We start from the raw sequence: 22,183 nt of genomic DNA on the forward strand, positions 1-22,183 counted from the left end.
ACGTCGTTTCTGTGGTAACCGGGCTGCGCGTCCTCGTCGGAGCCGCGGTTGGAGCACGGCGTCTGGAGTTGCAGGTGAAGTGGGGAGTGCTGGCTGCCCGGCAGGGAGGCGGGTAGGTCCCGGGGCGTCCGGGGCGCATTCCCAGGTCGCCTCAGGGACTGGGATGACCGTGCGAGGACGGGCCGCGGCACCGGGCAAGGGGACAGGAACCAGGCTCCGGTCCGGACGCTCGAGGGCGGGGGAAGAGAGGCCGGCCAGAAAACGACCCTTCTCGGCGTGCCGCGCGCGAGCTGCTGCGCTCCTCGGCGGCTCGGCGGCCCGGCGGCCCGGCGCCGCGGTGCATTCTAGGCTTTGTAGTCCCTGAGGTCTACTCCCACTTGGTTTCTGGACAGTTGTGACCTAATAATTAACTCTAAGGCTTGTAACTAAAAGCAACTGAAGGTATTTTAAAGCCAGATAATAGAAAAAAGTGAAAATAAGTCATCAGAGTACTAGTAAATGAGCCAGCCTTGTGGTCAGATAAGCAGATATTTAAAGTTTCTGTGACTGTGTCTTAATTTCGTCAATTCTCTTAGCCCCAATGTCCTTAACTATACGACAAAAATAATATCTATTTCACCAGGTTTAAAGAGAAAATTTATGTAAAGTGCCCAGTAAATGTTAGCTGGTATAGTTCTTGACCTGTCTTCAGAAACAGAAAAATTAATTATGTGCACGCAAATGGCTAAGAGAATTTTTAAATAATAGACTTTATTTTTTTAGAGCAGTTTTAGGTTCACAGAAAAATTGAATGAAAGGTACAGGAAATTCCTATTTCTCCCGACCCTTCCAACCCCCCCAAAATCAATAGTAGTACATTTGTTACAGTCCTTGGACCCACATTGACACATCACACATCATAATCACCCAGTGTTCATAGTTAACAGAGGGTTCACTCGTGGTGTTGAACAATGTATGGGATTTGACAAATAATACATTGCCATGTATCCATCATCATAGAATGGTAAAGAAGAGCTTCACTGCCCTAAAACTCCTTGTGCTCCACCTATTCATCCCTCCCTCCCCTTTTGCTTCTGCAACCACTGACTTTTTTCTCTTCAATGAGTCTTTTTCGGAATGTCATATCATTAGAATTATGTAGTGTGTAGCCTTTTCATATTGGCTTCTTTCACTTAGTAATATGCATTTAAGATTCCTCCATGTCTTTTCATGGCTTGATGGCTCATTGGTAATTTTTGACAGTTACAAGTCACTTATTTAAATATTTATGTACGTAGAACTATCACATCTACTTCTGCTTTCAAAATAATAGTGCTTTCAAAAAAATTTTTATGCTGATTTCTCAAACGGAAGTCATTCATAACATATAAAAACATTTGCCATAGTTCTGTACCACCATATTATTATTTAAACATTTTAAAGTTATCTCATTTTTCAAATCTTGGATAAATTGAATGAGATTTTATATAACTACGATAAAGAGAAGTAAATAAATAAATAAATAGCTATTAAAATAAAAAGGTATTTCCCTTGAGTTCCCTTAAATTTGTAACTCAATGCAATTGATTTGATGAAGTTTAATCATCTGTAGCTGCCTCTAAAAGATTCAAACACCTTAGAATGTTTTATTTCTGATTGCCTTCCTTCCATCTCATAAATTTTTAATTGTCTTGTAATTCAATTCAGCTATTGTTTTTAAAGCAAAATTTATCATCATTATTACTTTTTTTTTCTGGCCATCAGTGCTTATTTAGATACATATGCATGTTTACTAGTCTCTCCCCAGCGTTTCATCTGTATTCCGCTCCTTTCTGATTTTAACTTTCTTCTTCCTGATGTACATCTTTTACTAGTCCTTTCAACCAGGTTCTTTGAATGGTAATTTCTCTCAGTCTTTGTAGTAATTGTCTTATTTCACTTTCATTTTTAAATGATCATTCAGGTAGGTATAGAATTCTAGGTTAATGATTATTTTTACCTCTGTATTTTTAAAATACTGTTCTGGTGGTTGGGAAACGATAGCCCATAGGCCAAATTCAGCACATTATCTATTTTTTGTGTGGCCCATGAGCTAAGAATTTTTTAAAAACATTTTTAAACAATTGAAAGAAAAACAAAAGAATATTTCAGGGTACACTCACTATTATAAAAGTCAAATTTCAGTGTCCACAAAGTAAAATTTTATTGGAATACAGTCATCATGAAATTTGTGCAAGAATATATCTAAACAACAACATCAAAAGGCCAAATGATATAATACTGTGTTCTGAAAGAAAACCATACACACTGTATAATTCCATGTATAGGGTGTTCAAAAAGTGGCCAAGGGCATCTGTGTGATAGAAATCAGAATGGTGCTTACCTTTGGATGGGGCAGCCTTCCAGGGCACTGGGAACGCTCCACGCTGCTCTTTTTATTTTTATTTTTTTAATATATATTTATTTATTTATTTTTGACTGCGTTGGGTCTTTGTTGCTGCGTGCAGCCTTTCTCTAGTTGTGGCAAGTGGGGGCTACTCTTTGTTGCAGTGTGTGGGCTTCTCATTGCAGTGGCTTCTCTTGTTGCGGAGCACGGGCTCTAGGCATGCAGGCTCAGTAGTTGTGGCACGTGGGCTCAGTAGTTGTGACACACAGGCTCAGTAGTTTTGGTTCGTGGGCTCTAGAGCACAGGCTCAGTAGTTGTGGCGCACTGGCTTAGTTGCTCCACAGAATGTGGGTTCTTCCCGGACCAGGGCTCGAGCCTGTGCCCCCTGCATTGGCAGGTGGATTCTTAACCACTGTGCCCCAGGGAAGTCCCCACACTGCTCTTAGAGTCAGTGCAATGGTAGAAGTGAACTTCCCAATGGCTAAGAACATAAGATGTTTTTCCTTAGGAAAAAAGAAGAGAGGAAACAGAAAGGAAGGGAGGGGGAGATGGAGGTAGGAAGGGAGGAAAGGAAACAGAGAGCGAGGGAGAGACACACACATTGAGGCCTCGAGACATCGAGAGAGAGAGATTGAGTTCGTTTGCTGCCTGCTGTTCTGTCAGCAGCATCCCTACCGTGTCTCTCTGAACATGAGACCCTCCACCGTTGCTGTCATTAGAGAGTCTCCTCAGATTGGCTGTGGGAACGGCTGAGTTCTACAAAGAAAGCAGGTACTTTATCCTGGAGCTTCCCAGAGACTTTCATGGGCATAGCGGTCCCTGCGGAAGGCCTTTGCAAGCAGCGTCTCTTACACTTATCTAACCACAGGACTCTTTTCCCTTCAAAATACCTCTCAGGACTGTTACCCCTCAGGCCTCCAGTTTGGTGAACTCTGTATGGACGATGGGTGGCAACTGTATTTCCCCTGTAACTCTTGACCACGTGCCATGGCAGCCGATTAAATATGAAGACCCTGGATCAGTAAATAATTCCTTTCGATGTTCTTCAGTCCTATTGTTTGAATATTTTAAAGCAGCTTTGTGGGAAGCAAAGAATACAGTTGCAGACATTTCTAGACAGGCCAATCCTCAGAAACATCATTCTCCTGGAGAGACACGTGTCAACTGGTTTTTGGGGACAGTCATCACAGCCTACCCCCAGGGGAGATGCGTCCCACCAGCCACTCTCACTCTGACCACGTGGAAATTGGAGGAATGTCCTGTTTCGTAAGTACTGAAGCCAGACTGGCTTGTCATCTCAGGCTAACAGTGGGCTGTTTTTCTCTCTTTTGGGGACAGAATCAAAAATGTCAGTACTCACTTCTCCAAGAGGAAAGGTGGAGGTGGTTCACTGCCGAAGAACAGAGTCACAGGATATTTATTTCATCAAAAACCTCATTAGAAAATTTACCCAGAAGCTGTTTGGGAGTCTTAATATCATCTCTCTTCTGTAAGTACATAGCAAAGGGGCTCCACTCCTTTGTCCTTGTGGGGCTTGTGGCCAGGAAAGGGCAGCAGGAAAGTGTGCCCTACTGAGCGGGAGATCTCTGGGAACAACCATCGCTAAGTCCTGTAACAACATGTAAATTGAAAAGACTTCTCATGACTTTTGGATTCAGGCAAACTAGGGTTCAAATCTCAACTGCCCCACCCACTAGTAGAGTCACTTAGCTACCCGTTTTGAGAATTTATTTTCTTTCAGACTGTGTGCTTTGCCAACATCGTCTTGTTTAACTCTGAGGTAGCCACTGTCATGCCCATTTTACAGATGAGAGAGTGGAGGCTCGCCCAAGGTCCAGCAGTTAGTAAGTGACAAAGCCTGGATGTGCTCTTAGCCACTCCTGTTGAAGGGTTCTTCTCATCTTCAGAATATGCCTAGGTTTTTTTTTTTTTAATCTTTTTTCTCCCTGTTTTGTTTTTGGTTTTTTTTGGACACCAGAATATGAATATCCTATAAGCTGTTCCTCATTATTTTTATTGAAAATGATAAGAGAGAGCACAGTGTTTTGGATTTCATAAAGCTTCAGGTTAAATACAATTGAAATGTTTAAACTAGGCCAGCCTAAGACATTAAAATTTGCAATTTCTGATCACCACACTGATGAATGTAACGTAAATTTGGCACAGTTTTGTTGGAGAACAATATATGTATAAAAATGCTTTAAAAATATGTATAACAATGAAATGATTTCATTTTTTTGACATTATGGTGAATTAAACACCTTAATGATGTCCTCTGGATGGAAACGTGTTGATACATACACACACACACACACACACACACACACACACACGTACGGACCGTGCAGAGAACATTGTCAAAATGAAATCAGAAACTTCAGGACAATAGCAGGAACCCACGCCACTCTCTCCTTGAGGATTTTTGCTGCATTCTAGAAACCTCACAGTTTTGTTTTGACAGGTTCACAAAGAACAGAAGATAAATACTCCATCCACTTAAGGAGGGAAGTATCAGATTTCTTTGTATAAAACTGCGCTGTTCTTTGTAAGGATGAAGGAGACAAACCCACTGCATAAAAGTAAGGAAACTAGCCTGTTTCAACCTCAGCATGAATGAAGGGGGATAAAGCATCCCCCAAGAATTCATAAGCACGTGTTGATTCAAGCTCTGTGTTAATTATCTACATGGTCCCCAAAAGCTTCAAAACTTCCCAAGTAATGAATGCATTTTTAGACCACTGAAACTTAGTTTACCCATAGACTGAATAAAGTAGAGGAAGCGGAGAATTTGATTAAAAGTGGTTGCACATTAGTAGTGTGTCCAGGAGACCCACTGAAATAAGTACAGCTCAGGTCTGAAGGGGTGGAGCTTCAGCTCAGACTTCAAATAATACAGATAAAATTCCAAGGAATATGAGCTCACAGTCAAAAATCACAAATATACAAGGAGACATTCACCATTAGTGAGAACCAACAACAAAAAACTCTACAGCAGAACCAGACTCTCAAAGACTTCAGATATTAAGTCAAAGAATATAAAATAACTATGCTTACTTTGTCTAAAGTGAGAAGATATGTTTTAAAAGACCATAAAAATGAAAAATGAGAATTAAAAAAGTCTAATAGACCATCTAGAAAAAAATAGAGTTAATATTAAAAGCTCTGTGGATGAATTAAACATCATAATAGACACAGCTAAAGACAGAAGTAGTGAACTGGGGCATCAATACCAATAAATTACCTAGAATTCAGCACAAAGAGACAGAGACAAAAAATAAGAATGGAATATTTAACAAGTAGGTCTAATCAGACTTCTAAAGGGAGATAATAGGAAGTGCAAGAGTCAATATTTGAAGAGATACTGGCTGAGAACTTCCCAAAATTGTTGAGAAGCACCAGTTCTTCTAGAAGACTCAATAGATCCCAAATAGGAAAAATACACAGAGAATTCTACAACTAACCACATCATAATGAAACAGCAAAACACCAAAGCTAAAGAGAAGATCTGAAAAATAACTATAAAGAAAAGACAAATTACCTGCAAACAACTAAAAATTAGACTAATGATGATTTCTCACTAGCAACAATGGTACCCAGAAGATAGTGGAATGTCTTTAATATTGAAGAGAAAATAACATCAAACTAGAATTGTATACCTAGAGAAACAATTTTTCAATACCTAGGGGAAAATGAATGCATTTTTTAGACAAACAAAAACTAGTTTACCAGTGAACTCTGAATTAAGGAAATTCCTCAGAATATACTCTAGGCAGAAGGAAGAATATCTCAGCTGTAAAACCCAAGATAAAAGAAGGAATGTAAACAAAAGTAAGTACAAATATGAAAAAAATCTAGTAACATTAATAATGACTAATCTAATATAGGTATTAAATGTAAATAGGTATTAAATGTAAATGGTAAGTTATAAGATATGAATAGTAAGTTAGCTAAACTACAGGACAAAAATAGCAGATAAATTGGGAGTCCTGTGATTAGATTGAAAGTACTCTTAAGATATTGTTCAGGAGGAGGGTGTGGTAGCTAGTATTCAAAGGTTCTCCCCCTCCCTCTCATGAGCCATACATCCTGCATTAAGTCCTTTTGTAGTCCCTTCTTGACCTGAATCAGGGTTGGCCCTGTGTAACCAATAGAGGTCAGCAAAAGTGATGCTTTATGACTTCAAGTCTAGATCATAAGAAGTCTGCAGCTTCCACTGGGCTCTGGAATGCTCCCTCTTGGAACCCAGATGCCATACTGTTAAACGCTCAAGTCATGTGGGCACATGCAGGTGCTACACTTGGCATCCTCTGCCGAGCTCCCAGCCAACAACCAGCATCAACTACTAACAGTATGAGTGGAGACGTTCTAGACATTGGATATTCAGGTGACTCTGACCACCAGCACCAATTGACTGCCATCACCTGAGAGACCCCAACCAAAAACTGCTCAATCAAGCCCAGCCAGCCCACAGAACCATGAGGGATAATAATGAATTGTTTTAAGCCACTAAGCTTAGGGGTGGTTTGGTACATGTCAGTTGATAACTGGAGCAGAGGGTAAAGACTTTGTTAGAAATATATGTTAACGTGGCTAGAATAATCATTTAAAGGTAGGTGTAGAGATTGTAGCTTCTGATCTGTAGAGGGAAAATGGAACAAGAGATGTATAACAAACTGAATCTCAAAGAAGGCAAGAAAGGAGGAAGAAAAAAGAAACAGAAAACATAGAACATATTAAAATCATGTAATAGGAAGATAGAAAACAGTTCAGCTATATCAGTAATCAAAATAAATGTATTTGAACAAAATTTTTCAGTTTAAAGAGAAAGATGGGCAGATTGGCTGAAAACAGAACAAAACAAACAGCCGTCATATTTTACATATAAGAGACACACCTAATATATAAAGTCACAGAAGGATTTAAAGTCAAAGTATTGGGAAAAAAAAGATGCCGGCCAAAATCTCATCCAAAAAAAAGGCTAGTGTTGCTCTATAAATAGCAGACAAAATATACTTTTGGCAGAAAGGATCATTGCAGATAAAGAGGGTCATTATAGCAATATAATGATAAAAGGTTTTGTGCTTGAGGGAGGTATGACAATTTAAACTTGTATGCTCCTAATGACAGTCATAAAATATACAAAGCAAAAAATCAATAGAACCAAAAGATGAAATAGACATACCCACCATCATAATGGGAGATTTAATATACCTCTCTTAATAAATGAAAGGTCAAGCAAATTGAAAATCAGTTACAACAGAAAAGATTTCAACAAGAACCCAATTAAAGAACTTGATCTAATGGATATATGTAGAACACTGTAGCCAGTGTTAGAACATACATAATCTTGTAGACACGGAAACATGTATAAAAACTAACTTCCTCTCAGGCCATGAAGCAACCCCAGCAGTGGTTAGTACCACATAGCACGTTCTTTGACAATGCAATGGAGTTAGAGATCAATAACAAAAAGATAATTAAGGAATGCCCATATATTTGAAAATTTTTAAATGCAATAATAAATAATCATGGGTCAAAAAAGAAAAAGAAAAATTAAAATACATGGGTTGAATGAAAATAAAAATATATGTTAGATATATAATCATACATATGTAAATGTAAATACATACAATACGTGAAATCAAGTTAACTCTGGTGTTGCAGCTAAAGCAGGTGTGGGCGTTGATGACATTGGAGGCTCCCATGCCTCCCCTATTCTCTGGGCCTCTGTGTTCCTCCCTGCACTGTAGCCCCTGCCTCTGAAATCAGCCTGGAGCTGTGACTCATCCAATAGAACGTGTTGGACATGTGCTGTGCCGGTCCCGGGTCGCTGAGCACCCTACCCCTGCTGGGCCTTGCAGTGGCTGTAAGCGTTCCTGGAATCCATGTGTCTGATGTGTTTATGTATTTTCTGAATTGGCAGATACAAAAAGCGTAACTTACATCATGTGGGAGGGGAGTAGTGAAAGTTTTTTTAATATGAAAATGGGGCCCTTCTAACATAACGTTGAGAGCTGCCTTAGAAGCCAGCCTATTTTCAGAAGTAAAAGTAAATTTACATTTTCATTAGTGTCCTGGAGCTCCCCAAACAGCTCCCTTGTTACCCAGCCCTTGTAGCCTTTCGTTTTCACATTAGGTAACTAACTCCCATCCCCTGGCTGGCCAGCCTCAAGCTTCCAGACCCGTCTTACGGGCATTTCTAAAACTGGCGGTTTCTTTTCTCGTTTATTCAGTTTCCTTTTATTGGCTGCTGGCTCAGTCACAGAGATACAGGAATGAGTAACAGGGGTCTCACCTAAAAACCCTGCTCAATTTTAGGGGAGGACATGAGCAGACTGGGCAGAGCGGGTGAGTGGGGAAAGGGCCGAAAGAGTGGGCCACTTGGTGTGCAGATGGCACAGTGCAGTCAGGGGGGGCGGAAACTCCACGGTTCAGAGCATGGGGAGGGGGACGTAAAGGGACGCTGAGCCCTGTTTCACTCACACTGCTTAATGAGGCAGAAAATGGGGACACTGTTTCACCAAGATTTCCACCAAGTACAGTTAAGTAAAATGAGTGTTGGCTGAACTTGGAAAACTCCTTAAACCAATTGAATAAATGAAGCACTGCTCTAATGAAAAGAACTCTGATTTCTATTGCTGGATAATATCTTCGAGCTTTAATATATTTTCTGTGAAATACATACCTGTGCTTGTGCTTGTGTCTATGTATTTTTGAGGGCTCCTTTGGTTTGGATTTGGCTTATTACAAAGAATAATTTTATAAACCAGCTTTAAAGAAACACACCTTCTCCCTCTACCTTTTTCCTCCTCTCCCTCTTTTGCTCCCACGATGATTTTTATCTGTACTGTAGAGGACCTACTAGCTGAGAGGTAATAAGAAGTGAAATTGTACATACAAAAGGATATGCTGCCAAAGTTACTTTTTGCAGTCAGGCTCTCTGGAAATTGCAGTGCATTTTCCCATTGAAACAATGTTATTGGTGGCTGGCTGCCCACAAAAGCCCATTTAATATATAATGTCTGTGCCATATAGTACCGTGCTAATTGTACTACAGAACACAACCGCCACCCTAGGTCCCATGGATAAATGCATTTCAAGTTCAAATTGGGATTCCAGGAACACATTTCCCTTGCTTCCCTGAGGGGATGGCAGCTGCCTGGTCCCAGCTCTTGCCCACTTCCTCCTCCACCACCTCTATCACTATCATTGCTGATGCTCTGTGGTCCTGTGCCCTGGGCCTTTTCTCATCTGGGTTAGAGTGAGGACTGTCAGCGTGAAGCCATAGGTCGTGGCTCTGGGAGCCCGGAGCAGGGGAGCCCAGAGGACCAAGAGCTGGAGGGAGCCCTGCTGGAGTGGAATGAGGGGTAGGGGCTTCAGTGGATCAGATGGGAGGAGCTGGGGGGCTACCTCCTCCCGCTAATGAGCGCCCGGTGTGGATCCCCTGTTCTCGGTACCAGAGGGCAGCCAGCTGTAGTGCCTGGGCCAGGGGCACCCCTGGTGGAGTCCCCGGTGGCTGAGGACTATGACTTCCTGTGAGGAGGGACGGTGACTGGAGGTGCTGAGATTGGTGTCCTGAGCACAGTGTTTCCCAAAGTTGCCCACGGCTCCGGTGGTACCCAAGTGATTTGACTCAAACTCAGAGCAATTTTTGTTTTAAGTGCCATCTCTTCATTTTTATAGTTACCTTCTGTTTATAGGAAGGTATAATGGTTTTCCATTTATGATAGTGATGTAAAATTTTTTTATTGAAATAGATTATTTCAGCCAAAAGTGAACTAGCTTAAAGAAAATAATTAAGTACTGGAAGTGCATGTGTGTGAGGGACACATACGTAGGCCAGTTGGCCATCCTAAATGTAGGTGTTTAGGGCAACACAGTGGAGCTGGCAACATGGAGAGGATGGGGAAGACTGCAGTCAACCGTTTCCCCAGCCTGTCTCCAAGGGAGGGGTATTGGACACGTCATATCATAGACATGGCACCTTTCTAATGAAGTGTAATTTTCTGTAAAGATGCGGTTGGTAGCACCAGATGTCCTGAAAGATGCACTTCCAGAGTCGCTGCCACATCGCTCCCGCCTCTTCCATAGGCTATCATATCTCGTGCAGTGGTTGCCAAGCTCCAGTAGCCAAAGGTGGGAGAAAATGACACCTCTTCATCTCACTTCTGGTACCTTCCTCATGTGTGCAATTGGAATCGTTTCCGCAGGGAGAAGGCAAACCTTGCCATCACCCTCCACAATGACCAGGAGGAGATCATGGCCCAGGCCACCTTCCTGGACTATCCCAACTGGAATGTAGCCCCACAGGACGACTGGGTGTCCGTGTTCCGGGAGCTGGACAGTGAAATCCCATGCACAGTGAGTAACCATGCACGTTGCTTATGAGAACAGCTTGAATTTGGAAGGGAAGTCCTATGTTTGCATATAGGTCTTCTCAGTTTTTAGACTGAGCAGTTTAAAAGTCACAACAGAAAGTGTGTGACATCATGACAGACAGAAATGAACTTATCTGGTGGAGAGGGAAGGGGAGTCTGAGAACAGGAAGCCTCAGAGGAGGACGGGGGGGTGGGGCACGGCAAGGAGTTAGGGGAGCATCACGACTGCGCTTCCCAGGCCTCCACGCTGTGCTCCCAAGTCTTTGACCTGCTGGGAGGGACCTGCCATTTACACATCTGCCCCTGAAATAATGACAACAGAGCCTCAGATTCAAGTCATGCTCTGTAATTTTCAAAGTGCCCTCATGGGCTCTGGCTTATTTGATGTCTCCCAGCTGCGGACACAGGACACCCCGTTGACCCACAGAAGCCAGGTCATCGGGTCTCAGGGAGCTGGGCTTTGGTAGCCTGAGCTGTCCCTCGGCTGCCAGAGCCAGGCCAGCATCCGGGCCAGTTGCTGCAGAGAGCCAGAGGCTGCAACTGCAGGCAGCACGCACGCTTGCCCTGTCGGTGGAGTTCAAGAGCGCGCCCCGGAGCCCTGGGGAACGGCAATTGTGTGAACGAGTGGACTCGCGCGTGCGCACACGCAAACACGCACAACCCAGCCCTTAGTTACCCAGCATCTGTTCAGCTAGAGGCTGCCTCCCCCTGGTCCCCTGCGCTCGCAGTCACCACTGTCAGAAAAATTATCTCAAGCTTGGAAATAGGCCAAAAAAGATTCTTTCCATTGTGCTTGTACTTTTGATTGATTTTCTATTGACTGGGCTATTTTACAGTTCCGCAGGAACAGTGATGAACTGGTAGAGTTTTGTTCATTTGAGATGTAAATAACTTCAGTGTGGTGGAAGAGATAACCTCAAAGGGTACACTTTCTGGCCCAGTGGGACCTGAACTCTTTTGTATCTAGCTGGGCAATCTTCTAACATTTCCTCATTAAAACTGCCTGAAGCCAGCTTCTCAAGTGCAATGAATCGTTTTGTATCATCTCACTGGTCACCTCATGAATTGATGGGTTGAATCAACCTCTGATACGTGCATTTTGTATTTGCATTAGGGTCATGATTTTACCTTTTTGAGAATTAGAAATTAACACCATTCTTCCTAAATTCTTTCCCCTTTTGTTCCTTTTCTTGTTCTTTTAAAATCGTTTCTTTTTAAACTACTTCCTTCAATAGTGTAGAGCTTGGCCGTCCTGTAGGGTACATCAGCCATATGTAGCTATCTGGGCACTTGAAATGTGACTAGTTTGAACTGAGATGAGCTCTGAGTATAAAATATGCACTGGACATCAAACACTCAGTAGGAAAAAAAAGAGTATAACATACCTTGTTGAGAATTTTTATATTTACTACTTCTTAAAAGGATAATAATGTGAATATATTAGGTTAAACAAAATATATTCACATTAATTTCACCTGTTTACTTCTTTTTAAAACTATATCTACTAGAAACTTGAAAATTACGTATGTTCCCAGCATTTGTGGCTTGAATTATTTTCCTATTGGACAGCATGGGTATAGAGGCTTATGGCTTAATGGCTTACCTACCCCGGGGGTAACTGCAACTAAAATAATGATTTTTATCTTAAAGCTAAGGAATAAATATTGAACTGTAATATTTTTGATGGAAGAGAGAACTGGGGGGATAAATCAGCCAAGTAATAAACCATGCACTAGCAAGGTGAGTCCTGATCAGAATGTAAAGCAGATGCCGTGGGGTTAGATGAGTCCGTGCATGGGAAGTGCTCACTGTTGTTATCCGGACTCCGGAGTTCGTGTTGCTTGCCTTTGGGGAGCTTTCAAGCTCATGAACTAAACTCATGATTCTCTCGCCATTTTATGTCTGATAAACACCTTCTGAGTGTTCCTAGGGCACGTGCCACCCAACAGGAGGGGAGACCAAGGCACACGGACGTGCAGGTGGTCACCCAAGGCTGTCTGTGAAATTGCTCGGGAAACAAGAGACACAGAAGTGCTCCTGTTGTCCAGATCGAGGGGCAAGCACTGCCCTCACTTCACCACTCAGCCCCTTCCCATTTGCATTGTCTCTAGAATTTGAGGATTTGTCCATAAACACAGGGGTACTGAGCTGAACAGAGGGATGTGGGGATGTGTAGAGCAACTCCTCATGACCAGCCACTTAGAAAGTCCTCAGTACAACTGAGTCACGTTGCTGTGCGGAAGAAATTAATACAGTGTCATAAATCAACTATACTTTGATAAAATTTAAAAAAAAAAGTTACGGGGCAGCGTTCTTTAAAACCCCTAAAGACGTGACCCGAAAGCCATATTAGAATCTTGCTACTTTGTTTTCCGCTTCCAGGTTTTCTGGGTCCCGAGCGGAGTATTTGTTTCTGACTCTGGGAATGTTGAACAAAACAAGCCGTTGGATTCCTAGCGGGGCATCTGCCTTCCATCCTCCAAATTCATGAGAGGCGCTTTCCCTGGTGTCACTTGAATAGAGCAGCAGCTGCTGACTCCAGAGCCCCGGGGGAGGGGGATTGTCTTTCAGTTGGGCTGAGGCGCCCTGGGGACAAGACCACTGAGTTCAGAATCGACTTCACTCCCCCGCAGGCGCCCCCCTGCCCGTGGCCCCGTAGTGAGGCGGGAGGAAGGACCCGACACGCTGGACTCATTTACGACCCCCCTTTCCTTGAATCATTCCGAGCTAGGAGGACAGAAAGTGGCTTGAACCCTGCCTGGGTGTCTCCTTATTTTAGACATAAAATATCTTCCATCGACACCAGGCAGCTCTGTGCCATGGCTGCCCCTAGACCCGCCCCCTATCTCCCACCCCTCCCCTTGCTCTGACTCGGCCTCTAATCGTGTCCTCTTTTCTTCTGCAGCCTCTGAACACGTTGTTCATGCACCTCTTTGTGGCCGTGGACGAGTATTCTGTCGGCTGCTGCAAAGAGATTATTCGGTGAGTGGCCACGGCGTGGCAGACAGTGACACAGCAGCATCGTAGACGAGACACGTTCATGTCTTTATCATGTCTTTAACCATCTGGATAGTCAAAACAATATTTTTAAAGGAAATTCTTTCAGGTGTTCAATTTGCTTGTACTTTCTGGCTCTAGTCAAGCATTTACTCTGAACAGTGGTGATGTTTCTGAAAGAATACAGTCCTTCCTTTGAATGGACGCCTTTAACTACCACTGTTGGAGGCAAACAGGTCACGCGGTCATTTGAAGAAAATGGATTTGGGGGGAGGAGAGGAAGAGAAGAGGTCACAGGCTTGGATGTTTCTAAAAATAGTTTTCCTCAATCTCATCCTTAGACATGTTATTAACAGGACCGCCTGCAGAAACCTGATCCGTGGGGCTTCCGCCACAACGGGTCTCTGACAGGCTGCACAGACATTTGGGGGGGGGTGGCCTCAGCTCTCAAGTCACTTTGCAGTGTCACACCAGACCATCCAGATGCCAGGGCAAAGGTTAATCTCAGCAGAAACCTGGTGCGCCGCGTGGACATGGTGCCTTGGTTCATTGCTGGCTCCATGGAACAGATAGAAGAGCGGGCATTTGGAATCCAGGGAAAAGCAGAGAAGAAAAAGGAATTGCCTCGAAGGCGTTCTTGCCTTTGCAGGCAGGGAGCAGGGCGCCCAGGTGGATCTGTGAACGCCTCATTTTTGTAGTGAAGGCGTTCGTCTCGCCAGGTGCTGGCTAACAGGATTGTTGACATACCGTCCCCTCCCTTTCCCTCGCCAGGACCGTGTTCAAGGCGGTGCCAGACCTGCACTTCATATTCCTCATCGTGCCGTCCTACATGAGCCTCGGTAAGTCCTCCTCCACCACCTCCTGGCCCCAGTCGCTAACATAAGAAATTTGTGCTTAAAATGGGGCTTTGGGGATGGGACATAAGAACCATGGGTCTCCAGGTCCTCAATGTATAACGTGCCCATTCGACTGTAACAATTAAAACACACGTTAGAATGGAAACTACATTTGTCCTGAAGTCCTAAAGTGTTTCCTTGGTAAATCGAGGCATCACTTCTTTGTCTCTGGGATTTAGGCTCGACTCTCATAACTGTGTTCAACCAAGTGGGGAGCATTCCAAGCCTGACGTATGATGAGGACTTTGCCGTGCACATATGTCACAGGCACAGCCACTACCCTCAGCTACACATCCGCAAAGCCAGGTAAGTGTGGAGCCGTGCCTTTTGTTACCTAAGCTTTCCCCTGACGGTTACCTTACAGAGAGTTTAAAAATTGCCACTTCTTACAGTAAGTGATGATAGCTCGAATGAAATTGCTTTATAATACCCAGAAGCATTACTTCATTTGGAGATGTTTACAATTCCCCTTGATGACATAACTTGCAGGACTGAATATCTGATGAGACCCATTTGGTGCCGTGTGGTCAGCAAAGCTGTGCATTTACTACTTAAGGGTTTCTGAAGACACACAATCCTTGGCTCCACACTGAGTGAAATAACTTTCAAATAAAACAAACATAGAAATGAGTCTGCCTATTTAGTTTTCCCAGTAAAGCCCACCTATTTTCCAGCATTCAGTGAATAAGGATTCTGTTGACCCCAAAGAGGAGTTTTCCAAGCTGAAAGTCTTTACCATTCACGGCCCACATGACGTGCCTTGAAGGTCAGCAATCTCAAGGCGATAGCTGTGGCAGATTCTGTTTTCCAAAGAAGGCCATCTTCTATCCTGCATGCTCTCCTATAATGTGGCCTGGCTACTCTTCTCAACAGGAGGTGGGGTCCGTGTCCACTCTTTTTGAGTCTGGGTGTTTTATGGCTGCTGTGGCCCCCACAGCATGGTGGAAGGGATGCTCTGTGACGTGGGAGGTTGGGAGGCTTCTGCCTGGTTCTCTTGGGATGCTCGCTGTGGAGGATACAAGGGGGAGAAGTCTGACTACCCTGAGACCACCGTGCCGGAGAGGCCACAAGTCAGTGCCGGGCCCGCAGCCCCAAGGGGCTACCGCTGACAGCATTCACCATGTGGATGTGCAGCCCAGGAGAACCCCCAGTGTCTGCAGCCCCACTGACATCTGCCTGCAGCCACATGAGAGACCCCAAGCACGCACTGCCCAGCTGAGTCCTCCCAGGTTTCTGATGCACAGAACTGTGAGCAATATAGAACGGCTGTTTTGAAATAAGAGGGCCTATAAAATCATTTCACAAGGGTGGTTGGTTTCTTTATCAGTGAAGAGTAAGCTGTATCTTTTGGGGGTAACCATTGCCATATTTGTTTTTGTTTGTTTGTTTTTATTTTTGGCTGCACCACGTGGCATGCGGGGATCTTAGTTCCCCGACCAGGGATTGAACCCGTGCCCCTTGCAGTGGAAGCGTGGAGTCCTAACCACTGGACCGCCAGGGACTTCCCACCATTGCCATATTTGATGAGTGCTGGATTTCTTTAGAAAGTATCGAAACTAAATTTTTAAAAAGCAAGAGCCTAAGGGCTTCCCTGGTGGCGCAGTGGTTGAGAGTACGCCTGCCGATGCAGGGGACACAGGTTTGTGATCCGGTCCAGGAAGATCCCACATGCTGCGGAGTGGCTGGACCCGTGAGCCATGGCCGCTGAGCCTGCGCGTCCGGAGCCTGTGCTCCGCAACGGGAGAGGCCACAACAGTGAGAGGCCCGCGCACCGCAAAAAAAAAAAAAAAAAGCAAGAGCCTAATGTTTACCAGGCGTGTAGTATTATGGCATAATTGTTAAGAATTTGCAATAATGACATCAGGTAGATCTTGATCCTGATCTTGGTTTTACTACTCACCAGATGGATTAACTTAAAGAAGGAACTAGGCCTCCGCAGGCCTCAGTTTCCTCTCTGTCCGTGGGTGTGAGCATATTGTCTGCTGTATGGGACTGTTGTAGTGATGGGATGAGCTGATAAAAATCAAGTACTTAGCACACTGCCAGTCACATGTAGGTGCCCAAGGAAATTAAATATTATTATTAATATTATTAGAGTTATGTGGGGAAGAGAGACCCATCTATGATAAACTGTGATGCTGTGTAGCTTGAAGGAGGGAAGGACAGAGAGGGATGACGACAGCTTCAACCCCCCAGGCCCCCCAAAATCTAAATGTCCATCAACATGTGAATGTTCACAAACTGTGGTACCTCTGTACAATGGATACTACTCAGCAATGAAATGGAGTTAACTACGTATACACACAATAGCATGGATCAATCTCAGAAAGCTTATGCTGAATGAAAGAAGGCAGACATAGAAACAAAGACCACATACTGTTGATTTCACTTGTATGATGTACAACACAGGAGAGGTCAGATCAGTGGTTGCCTCTGGCGGAGGGAAGAGGGATGGTGGGAGGGTTATGGTGGGGAGACAGCGCTCTGTGCACTGATCCAGGTGCACGCGGTGCACGCAGCTGTCAAAGGTCATCGAGCTGCACTCTTAATATCTGTGCACTGTACACTATATTATTATCCCTCAGTGGGAAAAATGTAAAAGAAAAGAGGCTTCATAGAGAAGGTAGCCTCTGAACCTGGTCAGGAAGGATGAGTCAGAGTTCAGCCAGATGGACAGAATGGGCAAAGGCATGGAGGCAGGAAAGCACCCGGAATGTCTGCTACCAGGCAGGTGGGCAGATGTGAGGAAGAGCAGAAAAACTGTGATGAGCAGGCTTTAACTTGGAGCCAGCAGGGAGCAGTGCAGAAAGGCATGGTATGGACTGTATGTTAAAAAGAACTGCTTTTCATGTGGCCAGTGGCTTGCAGGGGCGGAGCACAGAACAGTCTGGCCAAGAATGATGCCGGCTGGAATTCAGGCAGTGACGAATCAAAGAGGTCCATGTTGGGGAATGGATCAAGGCAGGTGCATAGAGGCAAAGAAATGTTTGAGAGGGAAGGTGCAGTTTGATTGCCAGTTGGTTAGAGAAGTTGAAGGATGAGTATGAGTTAATGGTGACTCGGGGTTTCAACTTTAGGGGGGATGGTAGATTCATTAACTGAAAGTGGAAATAATAGCACTAGATGGACAGGAGACGGTTGGAAATACAGGGCTTCTCATGAATGAGGAGATCATGAGAATAACGGAGATGGTCTAGTTGAGGGGGAGATTTTAAAGTGAAAAGCAGAGGATTAGAGCACAATTTTGAAAGATGAACGTGAGCCGTTAATGATTGTAAAGAAAAATTGGAAGAGGAGTATTGTAGAAGTCAAAGACTCTTAAAGTGGCAAATCAAATAATTCGTAGGGAAATCAAATAATTTGAATACAAAGAAGAGACCGTTGGATTTGGTAATTTAAAAGACACAGATGAGATGAATAAAATTGATGAACTACTAGCCAAACTGACCAAGAAAAAAAAAGACATCTCACTGATATCAGTATTGAAAGAGGTGATATCATTACAGATCCTATAGACATTGAAAGGATAAGGGAAGACTGCAACAACTCTATAAATTGAACAATTTGTGTTCAAACACAAACTACCAAAACTCATTTTAGAAATAAGAATAGGACTTCCCTGGTGGTGCAGTGGTTAAGAATCTGCCTGCCAATGTAGGGACACAGGTTCGAGCCCTGCTCCGGGAAGATCCCACATGCCATAGAGCAACCAAGCCCATGCGCCACAACTACCGAGCCTGCGCTCTAGAGCCTGCGAGCCACAACTACTGAGCCCTGCGTGCCTAGAGCCCATGCTCCGCAACAAGAGAAGCCACCGCAGTGAGAAGCCCACATACCACAATGAAGAGTAGCCCCCGCTCGCCACAACTAGAGAAAGCCTGCGCGCAACAACGAAGACCCAATGCGGCCAAAAATAATTAATTAATTAATTTAATTAATTTTTTAAAAAAAGAATAACTTGAGTAATTCTATACCTATTAAAGAAAAGTCCAGTGAACTTTGGGTGAGAGGGAGGGTGGCTGCCTGCCCTGATGCTGGCCCCTCCCCCAGCCCCCACCCCTCCTGACTTGCTGCTTCTCTTTTCTTTCCTCTTGTTGTTGGCTCTGAACTCGGCCCCTTGCAGGATCTGGGCCTCAGCTTTCTCCCAGGCTCATCCCTTTGGCTCCTCTGTGCCAGTCTTGGCCACTCAGTCCAGTGCTCTATCTCTGGCCACTCCGCAGTTTTTTAAATTATGTTTTGAGAAATTTCTGAATATTAATTTCTTAGGATCTTGTAAGTAGTCTCACAATTGCTGTAATTTTGTCTTCATTTCATTTAAAAATCTCTCATTTTTTTCCTGCCATTTGCTGATTAATTTGAGACATGGGCTCATTTAATAAAATGAATTATATTTTCAAATCAGAAAACATTTTAAAGAAAAAATTACTCATTGTTTCAGTCTTCTCTGTGAGTATGTAACCATACATGCATATGCGAGTATATGTGTGTATTCTCTCTCTCTCTATCTATATATGTATATGCACATATATATCTATAGTCATGATAATATGTTCTGTTAATTGTATTTTCCACTTAAGGTAGCAGCTCCTCCACCTTCCAGATCAGTTTTGTTCTTTTTCATGGCTGTGTGGTATTTCATCGTGTGGCTCTACTATAATTCATTTAAGTATTCCTTATTTATGGAAATTTGTCCTCTTTTTTTTCTGTAACAAGAAATGCTGTGGTAAACAGCCTCGTACATATATTTTTAAGCATTCATGCTATTTTTGTCTGTAGTATAGATACCTACAAGTGGAATTTCTGGGTAAGGTTGCATTAAACACTAAAATTTTAAAAGAGATACTACCAAATTATTCAACCAAAATAATCTTGTCAATTTATATCCTAACGAATAGAGTCTTGTTTTCTTGCACCCTCATTTATGCTGGATGTTTCAGTTATTAAAACTGTCTCCAATACAATAGTAATTTGTTGTTTTAATTTGCATTTATCCAAATATTTGTGGGTTTCAGTGCGATTTTACAGGTTCCTTTTTAAGTGTAGAAAATAGTTGCATTTAAAATAATTTTCAGTTTAGAAATTATCCAGATGGATGATTAAACATGTGCATGCAAAGCAGACAGTTCTTTGGGGGAGGGTAGAGGGGAATGGTTACAGTTGAGGTAGGCACATTTCCAGGTCTTTTTTTTTTCACTTACTAGGTCACCAGTTTATTATAAAAGGATACAACTTAGGAACAGTCAGATAGAAGAGGTGCACAGGGCAAGGTGTGGGGAAGGGGCTCACAACCTCCGTGCCCCCTCCAGGCTCACCACTCTCCCCAAACTTCCACGTGTTCACCAACCTGGAAGCTCTGAATTTTCTTAAAGTGTAGGCAGTATACAAACTTTGGATCATGGGAATTGTCATTTTCTTGAGGCATTTTAAAGCGTATATACTTTCAACATAGATATTCAGCAAGATATGGATTGTAATAGAAAATTATATATCCATCTAATACTGAAACTGACATATGCAGAGGCAGCCTATCTCAAAATCCCCTATTTCTGGGGTAGGGGCATGAGTGGAATGGGTGAGGGAGATTAAGAGGTAAAAACTTCCAGTTACAAAATAAATGAGTCACAGGGGGAAAAAGTCACCTATTTCTTTCACTTTTTAAAAAGTAAGTGGCATCTTTGCTAACTTACTCACTGATCCCCACTTGTCATTTCAAGGATGTAGGGCACTGGAGAAGTCAGGTGTAGAGTGTGCCTCGCCCAGTGCTGGCTCCTAGAAGCACGTGGTAACTGGTGGTTATGAGCTGGTCTCCCAGTTCCCTCCTTCCCACCCCCTCCTTCCTTTCTTCCTTCTACCCTTGAAAACTTGAATGTTATGAGTGCTAATCTTCATGTGGACAGGCTCTCCTGGCCTGAACTAAACCTCACAATTCCTTTCCCTGAGGTCATGCTTATTCAGCCTCTGAGGGTGAAATGTCCTGCTGGTCCAGAAAATCTGCAAGAAGCAATTCACGAGAGGAACATAGTGCTGGTGGCAAAGAGATGACAGAGGGTACTTTGTAATGAGGAAGGGATGTTTATAAAAAGAGAACTTTTTAGTATATAGTAGTGAAATACAGAGATAACTGACATTATGAGAGTTGATGCTTTTGCTTGCAGAAGGGGAAATGTAACACATTTTAAGAGGCCCTCTGTCCACAGCGTTCATATTAGAGTTTTGATACTTACAGGTGTAGGACGTCAGGTATCTGGAAAATGTACTTATGTGGATGATCTCCCTTCTTAAGGATACAGGAAAAACAGGACACTTCAGAGTCAGATGGGCGTGGCCATGCATCCGCTTAGGCTGCCTCATTTCTCTTTCCCCCGCATTTATTTCTCAATATCTGTTTCATCAGTTGTTACTTGCACTGATAATTAATGGTGAAGAACACAGTTCTTAAGACACTAAACCAGTGAAGAGTTTGGGGATGTAATTATCCTTCTGCCATTTACCTAGCAACGCATTCAGAGCCAGCGAATTAACGCTGTAATCCCCAGTCCCGTTTCTTTGATTTACCCATGTGCAAAATTGTGCTGTAACGTGCCCCTCTACTTAGACACAAAGTACTGAAGTTCCTGTTCTGTATTTTGTATAATATATGAAGTAAAGCATAGCTGCTTCTAGACACATCTTTATAATCTGTAATGGGCTTGATTAATCATTGGTGGTGGATTTGAGATGTCCTCAGATTTAGAAGCTATTAGAATGGCCTTTCTGGGGGGATACCTACCTTTTTCAAGTCCTCACAGGGATAGGGGAGGACTCACTAAGGAAAGGATTGTGTGCTGCCAGTCAGTGTTGTAAAGTAATTTAAAGTTTCCTTTATATAGTACTGCTTTTTTGCTAATAACAAAAATTAAGTTAGGTCAACATTTAGGACTTTAGGTCAATTTAGGACTTTAAAATGTAAGATGTGGTGTTTTTAAATACTAACTTCTCACCTTTTAAAGCAGTTATTTTTATTAAGCGTTTGATAGTCTCACGATTATTAGGAATCCACTTAAGCTTGACTTCTGAGCAATTTCATGTAAATGAATATTCTGATGCTTAAGTGATAAATATCCTAAAGCATTCGAAAGAAGTTGTAGGGCAGTTAGGAATTTCACCACTAGTCTTCTTGAGTCCTGATAAGTAACCCAGCAAATAGAATTTGGTTCACAATCCAACTGGAACTATGGTGTGCCAACACAGACTTTTGGATCAGATCCCAGTGGTGTAAGTGCAGGGGCCTCTAACTGGCCCTGAATGTGCTTTGAAGCACTTCATCCCGAAGTCCTCCATAACTTGTAAAATCATGACATTTTCCAATGAGTAGAAGCTAAATGGTTCCAAAACCCATGTTAAAGTTTTGAATGGAATATACAGTTTAGAAATGATGGATTTGATTCTCCTAAAGAAGACCACTAGAGGTCACAAGAGATCTTGGAAAGAAAAAGGTGCTTTGTTTTACACAGCTGAATAAAAAGAAAAATCTAGTTGCTTAGCTGGCGCCCACTGTAGGTTCTCCA

At 43.1% G+C, this 22,183-nt stretch overlaps 1 protein-coding gene across 1 annotated transcript in view; it reads left to right on the forward strand.

The window, feature by feature from the left end:
• Window positions 1–8: 8 nt before the first annotated feature.
• Window positions 9–22,183, forward strand: part of CFAP61 (cilia and flagella associated protein 61) — a 250,693-nt gene continuing 228,518 nt past the window's right edge. Inside the window, exons 1-6 of the mRNA XM_082645893.1 lie at window positions 9–74; window positions 3,704–3,854; window positions 10,576–10,726; window positions 13,649–13,725; window positions 14,512–14,579; window positions 14,816–14,942. Of these exons, the coding sequence (XP_082502019.1) occupies window positions 3,712–3,854; window positions 10,576–10,726; window positions 13,649–13,725; window positions 14,512–14,579; window positions 14,816–14,942 (566 nt within the window). The 5' untranslated portion in view covers window positions 9–74; window positions 3,704–3,711. The remainder of the gene's footprint in view (window positions 75–3,703; window positions 3,855–10,575; window positions 10,727–13,648; window positions 13,726–14,511; window positions 14,580–14,815; window positions 14,943–22,183) is intronic.

Source organism: Mesoplodon mirus (genome assembly GCF_964341445.2).
Source record: "Mesoplodon mirus genome assembly, chromosome: 15".
Lineage (NCBI taxonomy): Eukaryota > Metazoa > Chordata > Mammalia > Artiodactyla > Ziphiidae > Mesoplodon > Mesoplodon mirus.